Here is an 11,424-nt window from a genome sequence, read left to right as displayed (position 1 = left end):
TAAGTGAATCCTGTGGATTTCTCCTTTTATAGCAAAAACTTTGTGTTGTCATTTGCATCATCTAAAATCAAAGCCATACCACTGCTCTTAAAAGTTAATAAAAAAGGCTAGCAGAAAAGCTTGAGATTGCCTGCAGAAGAGATTTTGACAGACACTAGCATGTGTATAACTGTTACATGATCCTTTCAGTTTTGTCAGTCTTCTCTGGACTGTGAAGTGAACATGCTATTTCTTCTGACTCCCATACCCAGAAGTCAGCTTCAAAATGTGCCCAAGAAGTTTACATGAAAGCAAACTTGCAACTGGATCCAATATCAATTAACTGAGTGTAGATAAGTTTTGTTTATTTATTTGTTTGTTTATTTATTTATTATTTTATTCATTTGGGACCTTTCTGTTGGTTGCTTGCTCTTTCCCAACAATGTTAAGAATCCTGTCTGGGGATTTAGTACCAGTATGTCAAAGGTGCTTGAATGTGTGCAGTGATATACTGTAGCAACAAGCTATTTCACATGCAGTGTTGGAATTAGTCTGCTAACCCACTGCTAATTCCTCTGTAAGCATATTTTTAGCATGATAACCATTTGTATCTTATTGGCAAGTGGATTAAGCAGTTACTTATGCCTAAGTGTCTGTATGCAATCCACATATTTTTGGCATATTAAATGAAGCATAAAAGAAAAGTGCACATGCTTTACATTTTGGCTGTGAAGTTAGAACCAACTGTGGGACTGTGACTGTCTTTCTTAGACAATTACTTGCAGTGCCTCTCTTATAAGGCAAAAGTACAAACAATGAACTACATCTTACATGATAAATTCTGCGTTCAAGTAGGACACAGATTCTGTCCTTTTCCCATCTCAACTATGACAATCTCAATTCCTTCTAATCTAGTGGCAGGTCATTATCCTTAGGAACCACTGATATAAACTACAAAAATGTTTGCTTTTATTATTATTATTATTATTATTTGTAAAATCCTGTCTACATATTAGAACAAACAAATTGCCAAGCACAGGGGAATAATCTGTGTGCAGCAAATACTATGCATGTTTTTTGTAAAATTAGAAGTTATAATGCAGCATTTAAGTCTAAACTAGAGAAGAACATTTATTATAGGTGTTCGATCTCTTTAGCAGAAATTTTCTCTGTAAATAGTAACGAGATTATATTCACCTCAGCAGGTAACATTTCTTCTGCCATCTTTTGAAACTATTGATTAAGTAACTATTCAGATGAATTAAGAAAAAATTCGCTAGCAAAATGAAAAGTTTCAATTTTTTCTTTCCACAGAACTGTATGGGTACCTGCTGAATCCCCTTCCTAGAAAAACACTCACTGCTGATGCAAGTAGCTTATTTGAAAGTGTAGAACTTACATGCTGAAGGGCGACCATTTCTGTTTGCAGAGGCACTCTACTAACACTAAAGCCCACACTTGTGGAAAATGTCTTCAGTGACTATTGTAAGCATTTGGATTGTCAAAGGACTGAGCCGAGGATTTTGTGATTTGGCCCTCTTATAATAAAACATTACAAATTGCTGGTTTGTGTGCCATGCTCTTTTCTCTTTTATGGGTTCTTGTGAGAACCATTGGTCCAGTCATGCTGTCATCTGGCATAATGGCAAAACTGCAATTGTCTTTAATAGGAGAGGTATCAGACTCCATCTACTGACATGGCTAAAAGGATCATTAATAGAAAATACGTCACATGGCTTTCTTTAATGAGTTTGCTTATTTATACTAGCAAAAGATACTAAATAATTTACTGTTCTATTTTCATATATCAGAAGCACGCTTTTTCCTTTTGAAATTAAGTGGAAGGGGACCATTGATGTAGGCAGTAACAGCTTTAAATTCTAGCTTTTTTAAAGGGAGAAGCTATTGAGGCTGTCATTCGTGAGATGCGGTGGTAGAATATAAGGAAGGGAAAGAAACAGGAACACCACCTGACTAGCGTTGCCCCATGAGGGACATGCTCCATGTCACATAACAAGGCAGCAGTCATGCTGATGTACAGTGCATCTATCAGCTTTACAGCTGCATCTATTCCTGTTCCACATGACTCGATGAAAACCAATAATTTATGCTTTAAGAAATATGTATCATTGATATATGCTAGCAAATACTCTTGAGAAGTTAGTTGAGCCTTCTCCATTCAGTTTTTAAATGTGTACTTATTCCTGCCACATTTTCAAAATAAATATTCTGGAGCTGTGATATCCTATATAATTTTCGATTATGATTCAGGCAAGTAATGCTTGTTAAAAGACTGAAACCTGCTTTCATTGAGTACCATGGCCAAACTCCCATGTCTTCCACAGGGCTGAAAGTTAACACTAATGGTTTCTGTGTATGCCTTTTTGGATGTATATTTGCTTTTAAATAGCTAATACATAGAAGCCTAACGACTTTTATCAACTATACACATTTTGTGATGCATATGAGTAAAATAAACACATAAATGGCAGAAGCTGCTGCCACCATCAGACAGAATACACTCAGTTTCATTTGGTCTCAGATGTTAAGCAGCCATGGGCCTGGCTGGCTGGGAATGTCTGCTGTAAGCCTAGGAACTGTGGTCAAACACTTGGTAAATACCAGACCACAGAAATTGAATAAATGAGAAAATCTCGTCTGCCTGTTGCTGCTGAGATTACTTATGGGAATAAAAATCGAGGACGCTAGAAATAAAGACACATGTAATGTTCCTGTTGAACTAAGAAAGTCCTAAAGAAAGTGATGCAGCCTTTGAACTTGCATGGGTGTGACTCTAAGGAATGCTGGGTATGGAATTTACAACACAGTTGATACTGTGGGAAAAGCCTAAGTATAATGACCTCTCCATGCAAAAGAAAATAAATGTTTTAATATGGGGGAAGGGAACAGTGGGTAAATTTCAGTATAGATAAATGCAGAACTATTTGTTATTAGTCTCCTCTTATTTTTCTGGGCTGCATGCAATTAAATGTGCACTTCAATTCTTTCCACAGGGCTCCGACGAAGTGAGAGTCTGTCAGAGAAGCAAGTCAAAGAAGCCAAATCTAAATGTAAAAGTATTGCATTGCTGCTGACAGCAGCTCCCAATCCCAATTCCAAGGGGGTGTTGATGTTCAAGAAGCGTCGTCAAAGGGCGAGGAAATATACTTTAGTTAGCTACGGTACTGGGGAGTTAGAACGTGACGAAGACGAGGGTGAAGAAGGTGAAGGTGAAGAGGGGGACAAAGAAAACACTTTTGAAGTGAGTTTGCTTGCAACAAGCGAGTCAGAAATAGATGAAGATTTCTTCTCTGACATTGACAACGACGGTAAGATCGTGACATTTGACTGGGACAGTGGTCTACTTGAGGTTGAAAAGAAGACAAAAAGTGGAGACGAGATGCAGACACTTCCAGAGAGCACAGGTAAAGGGGCCCTCATGTTTGCCAAGAGACGGCAGAGGATGGACCAGATTACAGCTGAGCAAGAGGAGATGAAGGCACGCACAGCGCATACAGAGCAACGAAGGGAAGCCACCATGTCAGAGAACTTCCAGAAAGTAAGCTCTTCGGTCTATCAAACAAAAGAGGAAGAAATGTCAAGACAGCAGACCTGTGTGAGCAAAAGCTACATAGACATGAGCCAGAATCATAGCAAAATGGTACAACAAAATGGCTTTGGCTTAGCACCAGACACAAACCTCTCTTTTCAGTCCTCTGAAGCTCAAAAAGCAGCATCTTTGAATAAAACAGCTAAACCCTTCCCTTCTGGGGTTCAAAACCGAGCAGCTGCACCATTTTCACCCACAAGAAATGTCACTAGTCCTCTTTCAGATATACCAGCACCACCTCCTTACTGCTCTGTTAGCCCACCACCTGAGGCTTTATACAGACCTGTTTCAGCTCCTGTAGCCAGCAGAGCTGCCCCAACTGTGTGGTCACCCACTGAGCCAACAGAACACATAGCATCCAGAGATGAAAGGATTGCAGTGCCAGCCAAAAGAACTGGGATACTGCAAGAGGCAAAGAGAAGAAGCACTTCAAAACCTATGTTCACTTTCAAAGAAACACCCAAAGTAAGTCCTAATCCTGCCCTGTTGTCCCTTGTACACAATGCAGAGGGCAAAAAAGGTACTGGAGCTGGTTTTGAGTCAGGACCTGAAGAAGACTACCTCAGTTTGGGAGCAGAAGCTTGCAATTTCATGCAGACTCAAGCATCTAAACAAAAGGCCCCTCCTCCTGTTGCTCCAAAGCCTTCACTCAAGGTCTCTCCTACTGCTGGTACTCCAGTTTCACCAGTTTGGTCACCTCCAGCTGTGGCTTCTAACAAGGCTCCTTCTTTCCCAGCACCAGCCTCACCTCAGGCAGCATATCCTGCACCACTCAAATCTCCACAGTATCCTCATTCTCCTGCCCATCCCCCAAGTACTCTCAACCTAGCTGGTCCTTTCAAAGGGCCTCAGGCAACCCTAGCGAGTCCAAACCATACACCCAAGACAACGCCAGTCACACCAAGTGCTGGAGGAACAAAGCCACCCTTTGAGATGCCACCAGCTATGAGTGGAAAAGGAGCACAGTTATTTGCCAGAAGGCACTCTCGAATGGAGAAGTATGTGGTAGATTCAGAGACTGTGCAGGCAAACATGGCACGAGCCTCATCTCCAACTCCATCTTTACCAGCTTCTTGGAAATATTCATCTAATGTCCGAGCACCTCCACCTGTTGCTTATAATCCCATCCACTGCCCATCTTATCCTCCTGCTGCTACCAAGTCCTCCTCTAAGTCCACTGCTGCTACCAAAACTACAAAAAGAAAACCTAAGAAAAGTCTCAATGCTTTGGATATTATGAAACATCAACCTTATCAACTCGATGCATCTTTATTTACTTTTCAACCTCCTAGCACTAAGGAAAGCCTTGCTATTAAGCAGACATCGAAGCTGTCCACTTCAAAGCAAGCTCTACCTTTAAGACCACCTAGCGCTGGCTCTCCTACTAACGTCCGGGCATCTTCAGTGTACTCTGTGCCAGCCTACAGTTCACAACCTTCGTTCCAGTCAAATGCCTCTATCCCAGTAAATGAATCATATTCACCTACAGGTTACTCTGCACTTTCTAAGCCAGAAACCACCACATCCTCTTTGTTTACTGCTCCGAGGCCAAAATTTTCAGCAAAGAAAGCTGGCGTCACTGCACAGGTGTGGAAGCCATCAATTATTGAGGAGTAAACCTTGTAGCTGAAACTTAGTGTCCATTTTGCTTGCAATCAATTGTTTGCAGTGGTAACCTGGCACACAAACAGTGCCAATAGTATTCCTTAGCTTACTTAATAACGTCAGATGTATCACCTCAAATCTGGGTCCAAAATATTTGAGTTTTTTTAAGGAATCAAAATAGATACAAATTTTAGCACGTTTATGCACATTATCAGATGCTTTATACACATAACATCCTGAAATGAATAGATACCATTGTATTAAGTAAGCAGGACACTAAGTTTTTGCTTTAGGACTACTACAACAGAAACACAGTAAGCAATATTCCTGGTATGTCAAATGAATAGAGAAGAGCTTTCTTTCTGCCCCTCGCGCCAACTATGTCCTAATGACCTAGGGATTTGAAGACTTTGTTTTTTAAAAGACATGCCTTATTAAATGATATTAATAGTAATATGTATTACTAACATAGCATAAAATAGATACAGTATTAGACTCTGACTGATCACTAGCAGAATACAACCGGATAGACCTTTGGCCTGCACAGAGCCCCGCTGAATTCAGACAGAATCTGTCCCGGCTCAAAGGTCCTTCCACAGGAATCTGGTTGATCGGCCAGGGGCTTAGTTTGTAAGCTATGTGGATCAGCTGTGATCCAAAATCATGAATTGCCTCTGTGATTTCACAGAGAATGTCCTGTAAGAGATGCTGGAGTGTTCTGAAGACTGAAAGAGGTGGAAAGACAGCTGGAAAAATTGTTAAAGATTTCCCATTTTGGGGAAATTTGACATCCCAAGTGCAGACATATTTTTAGCCAACGTTTGCCTTGAATCCAGCAAGTAAGATAGAAGCCAGTAAATCCAAATTATTGAACAGTCAGAGAGATGAGCTGGGTTTTCCAGCTGCAATGTAATGCAATAGTTTCTTGTGAAAGCACAGTGATTGAGAACTGAAGGGATACATATATTCAAGAGTACTGATTCTTGCAACCAGAGTAGTTTATGTCACAGAAATTAGCACTTAACAGTAAATCATAAATATGACCATGTCTTCCTATTGGTCTCTCATACACATTTTATTATTTTCACTTGGGGCTTTACAGTGCTTCTTCCCACTTTAAATCTTTTTACTCTGGTCTTATACTTTCACCTTTTACTTGTCGTATTGGGGACTAAGTATTGAAATACTGCTACTGTAGAAAACTCTTAGGAGTCTGTGGTCTTGAAACCTACTGTATAATACTGCAGTGAATACACAGTCTTGCTGAAATTAAGGAGCTATCTTTGAATAGTTTAGCATGTTTCTCAGTAAGCAGTCCTGTTAACATCAGTGGTGCTAGGTCTGAAACAAGGTGTTGTTTCACACAACTAAGGGTATCAAAATCCACCCCAAGTGTGAAGCTAAAGATTAAAGCATCAGTCTGTGAATAAAGGTGGCAGAATCTGTTGATATATTTGTTTAAACTACCATCCAGCTAGCTACAGACCAGGTTATGGCTCTTTTATATCATAGGGGATTTAGTAGAACCATCTATCTTGATGAAGAAAACATTCCCCAGTATGAACAAAATCTCCTTATTTTGGTCCCATGATGGTAACTCAAACTGCAAAATTGAGAAGAATGCATTTGGTTGTACATGCAGAAAGCAGACTGGAATCAAAGTCTAATCAAGCCAATAAAAATCTATCCTTTGAATTTTGGACCTCCAAAATCTTACTCTCCCCTTTAAATTTTGGATTGGGATACTGACTGCATTAGAAGAAAATAGCCAAGTGATCCCTCTCCCTCTTAAAATTCAGGAGAATGGTGGGAAATTTTGAAAAAAAAAAAAAAAAAAGTTTGGAAAACTCAAGAAAGAATTACACCGCATTTACCTGGAAATAGAAAGTAGCAATATTTTAATCCTTTGGAGATGTCCCTTCTATCTGTTTTCCACTGTCAATATCTGTATTTTTCTTCTATCATTAAACTTGTCCCTTTCCTCTCTGCCTGTTTGGGGTTTTTTTCTTTGGTTTGGTTGCTATTTTTTTCTTTCACTTACATGTACACACTGACAGTAGGGGAAATCTATTTTCTATGCTATCCTGTTAATATGAAATCTCCTTCCTCCCCTCCACTTCCCTCCCCTTCCCTTTCCCCTTCCCCTTCTCTTTCCTTCCTCCTTCCTTCCCCTCTACTAAAAGTTTTATCTGAAGTTACATATACTATTTTAGGTAGAAGTTTAAGATACTAGTATCTGCTTGAATAAAGATACCCTACCAAAGACAAGTAGTGCTGCTAGAGAGATACACAGAAATCCAATCATCAGCCTCATACTGCCTTACATGTTTTTCCTTACAGTCACCTCCTGTAAAATACATCTGTAAGTTATAATCACACTTCTGTACTTGTTCACCCTACCATCCCAAGAATATTTCCTTCGTGAAGAGATTTTTAGCAGTTTTGTACTTCCACCACAAGTGTGGATGTTGATGCATGTGGCTACTGGCTTACACAGCACGGCCACCAGTTCATATCAGGCTCAGGTCAGTAAGTTTTGGAATGCATCACCAGCTACTGAGCATCCTGTGTGAAATATGTGGATTACTGAAATCTAACTTCTAGGTTTATATATGCCTACGTGGCATACCACTTTCCAAGTAAGAAATAATAAGCATTATTATTCTAATTATCAGCAGAAGAAACAAGAGGTAAAGCTAGGATATATTCTCATCCAAAGGAAATCAGCTCTCCAGAAAGACAGAAGTCAAGTTAATAGGAGCTAGAGGAGAGCTGTGGACTGAAACAGCACATTTCAGTTTCCCAAGTCATCTGTCTAGAACTAAGTTCACCTGAAAGACAGAAATGCATAATTGCCATCTTTAAAATCATTTTGCTATTTCTTCCATTTTCAGCACAACCCAAAAGTTCACTTAGGAAGTCAACTAAATCATATGCAAGTTTACAGCAACAAGCAAAAAGTCAGCTTCTGTGATAGCAATATAAAATATAGCTATCAGCCTATCTTCTCTTTACTTTGTCCAAAAGAAAAGGAAGTGCACCTATGCTGAAAATTTGGATTTTGATCACATTTGGATCTTTTGCTGTTATTCAAATACAAGTATTTCATATGGCCTATAGCAATGACAGAAGGATTTTTTAAAGCACCAATAAGAGTCAAAAGCAAAAGCCCCAGTGACACTAGTCCTCTTAACTCAGCTAAGATCTTTTGAAAATCCCATTCAAAGTCCAACTCTGAATTCCATTTCATATACACACATCATTCTACATGCATAGTGCTTGGAACCAATTTGGCTTCAAGACTCTTTACTAATCAGGTAAGTCTGTAATTCTTATTAATATTTCAGAGAACTAGCCTACTTAAAGTAACAGTTTTATCCAAAATGTAATCTCTTGTGAAGCAGATATTTAGAGGGAAGTTGAGCTGTTCATTGTCATGGGTCCAAATTAAAAGCTAATGATGATGTCAAACATAGCTGAAATGTCAAGAAAATGAACGGTTTGTGTAGAGAGGAGCCATCTGAAATTTCACTTTGAAAGGGCAGTGAGCTTTTCTAAATGTTTTTCTGAAAAAGCAATTAGTGTTATTTTAATATAATATGACAAGGCTACCAAGATGCAGTTGTTATGTTTAGTATGTAAGCATATTTAACAGTGACTTTTAGGCCACCCCTAATAACAATACTTCCAGTATGTTCACATTAAAAGAGGAATTTAAGTGTTTTATGTTGGTTTTAGCACATTTAATTATAGCACGTACTGGAGGTATTCTACTGCACCAGTTTGGATCTCACATTCTAGACAGCCTTTTCATGAAAACAGCTACCTCAATCAAGGGTTTCTATACTTTCAATTTCTGATTCAGTTATAAACCTGTTGTTACAAAACCTGAATTGAAAAGTTTTGCTTTGGAGATGAGTAGCTTTTAGAGAAAAATTTAAAATTTCTGTTGCAAAAATAAAAGACAAAATTTAGTTCTTGAACAAAGAACTGCTTAACTTCTTCCCCCTTCCCTAGGGAAACCACTCTTACCATGGTCCTGCTCAGCAAAAGATAACATATTATGAAACAAACAGATATTTCAAAGATTTTTTTCTGTAGGAACACTTACAGAGTAAACATAACCATCTCTTACAAGTAAGCCTCATTCTTTTGCTTTCTGCTTTCTTATGGAAGAAATAATTTTGCCAGTGTCCTACGACATGTGACAATATCCAGTGACAATAAGCTGCTTGGTTCCAAAAGCGCCTGGCCGATGGCGTGGGACTTTGCCATACACTCATGTCAAGACTTGCAGCAGGGAATGCCCAATTCTCTCCTAGACACACTGACAATTCACTTTGAGATCAAGCCAATGCCATTTTGAGATCAGCCATCAAAAGGAGGTTTCAGTTAAATTTTGTCTGAAGTCTTCTTGCACTGACCCTAATTTTATATACCTAGTTTTATTTTATTTATTTTGTATATCTAATTTTATTTTATAGGAGACATTCAAGAGTCGAGACACAAAATCAGCCCTAAAACTGCAGTGACCCATTTTGCTGTCACCACAGCAATCATGTGGCAATGAGTTTATTTTCTTTTTGGCAGAGTGCTGTTATTATCCACACTAAAACGAATGTTCAGAATTCACACAAATTTGTATTTGAAGTAAAGAAATACTAAGAGGTTGAGGTATCAGTAGGCTCCAAAAATTAGGAAGTGAGGGGCTGGTGTGTGGTTCAGATAGGAAAATGAGTGCTAAGTGGCAGAGCAGCAATTTTGAGAGAAAAAACTACTAGAATTAGAGGGAGCCAAGCAGTGGGGAGAAAACTCCAGGAAAAAAGCAGAGACTGCACAGGATAACATACCTATCGGAGGATCGTGAAATACTGAAGGTACAAGAGAAGAAAACAATCAGCAAGAAGGGTTTAATTATTCTGCACAGAGATGGCTGACTATTTCCAGCCTTTTGTTGAAATTTTCTAGACTATTCTTGCATGACAGAGTGCTCACGTCACTGGGCATGATTTTTTTCCTCCACCATTTACAAAAAGATATTATGAAAGAACCAAAATGCTAATACCCAGCAAAAAGAAAAAAGTGAGCTTTAAAAAAAAGCAGGCCCTATCAATAGACTATTGCTCTGAGAGACAACAGATCTACAAACATGTTATCTCAGATAGCTCCTATACACGAGAGCTTTCAAAAGTGCTAAGGTGAACTCTGATAAAAGATTATAAGCAACTATAAAGAGAACTTGACACCAGATGATGTGATGTGGGAGGAGCACTGTTTATCAAGTATCCAGGATGACACCTCAGCAAAGGACCAGCCTTACCATCATGCTCTGCTGCTCCAGCATCTCTGCGGGGAATCCTCTGTACGCTATGAGGTAGGGAGATACCAGTGAAATGACAGCACTTTTTGCAACTAACAATTTGCAAGATCTTTCTCCTCTCTTTTTCCAGGATCCTTTTCTAGACTTTGTAGCTTTAAGAATAAAAAAGGATTGGTTCTAAAAAGATCCACTCTTCCAGTCTTGCCTTTTTAACAAAACATGATACAACTTTCTTTGCCTGAAGTCTAACACCCAGGATTCCACTGATCGCTTTGGCAGTTCGGCATGGCAAGTGCAAATCTTAATTACACAGCTTGGCATAATGTTATTTTATAATTACTCTCCTGAGCTTGAAATAGAAAGGTTATACAAAGAAGAAACTTGACAAGATCTTCAAAAACCTGTGGATTCAGAAGCTCTGAATTACTCACTGCCGGTGGATTTCCTGGAAAATATGTGAGCCTGATAATTTCATAGCACGCTTGGTGCCACCGTCACAACTTCATAGTACCCATGACAATGACCGTTCTTACTTTATAGTAAACATTACCTTTGCATGTGATTCCATAAGGGAGGAGTTGGAGTCACTCGAGAGCTATGTTTGACAAGTGCTCTTCAGGCTGGTTGCTTACGACAGGAAGCACTTCAGGTTTTTTATCAAATGATTTAAAAAGTAGGAAAAATCCTGAAGCTCAGTGAAATACTACGTTGGAAGGATCTCTACAGAAGCAGACTTGAACTCTTCCTTTACAAGCAAACACTAACCATATGATGATATGGTTTTAACATTTGCTTCCTTGAGTAAGGCAGGCAAAGACTTTTTCTTTATATAGCACGCTAATCAAGTCTCCTGTTATCCTCTGCAGTTTTCAAAGGAAAAAATCTATTCCTGTTTGTAATGATCTTGACA

At 39.0% G+C, this 11,424-nt stretch overlaps 1 protein-coding gene across 2 annotated transcripts in view; it reads left to right on the top strand.

The window, feature by feature from the left end:
- SYNPO2 (synaptopodin 2) overlaps positions 1 to 11,424 on the top strand; it is a 95,758-nt gene that overhangs the window by 71,665 nt on the left and 12,669 nt on the right. The window contains exons 1-2 of one of the 2 annotated variants that reach the window (XM_076337304.1): positions 253 to 328; positions 2,994 to 7,180. In XM_076337304.1, coding sequence (XP_076193419.1) covers positions 3,110 to 5,206 — 2,097 coding nt within the window. In that variant the 5' untranslated portion in view covers positions 253 to 328; positions 2,994 to 3,109 and the 3' untranslated portion in view covers positions 5,207 to 7,180. Of the gene's footprint in view, positions 1 to 252; positions 329 to 2,993; positions 7,181 to 11,424 lie in introns of those variants that run through there. The other variant, XM_076337305.1, reaches the window with a different exon arrangement.

The sequence above is a fragment of the Aptenodytes patagonicus genome, chromosome 4 (genome assembly GCF_965638725.1).
Source record: "Aptenodytes patagonicus chromosome 4, bAptPat1.pri.cur, whole genome shotgun sequence".
Taxonomy (NCBI): domain Eukaryota; kingdom Metazoa; phylum Chordata; class Aves; order Sphenisciformes; family Spheniscidae; genus Aptenodytes; species Aptenodytes patagonicus.
The sequence above is the reverse complement of the archived record's forward strand: the minus strand, read 5'-3'. Positions and strand labels throughout refer to the sequence as shown.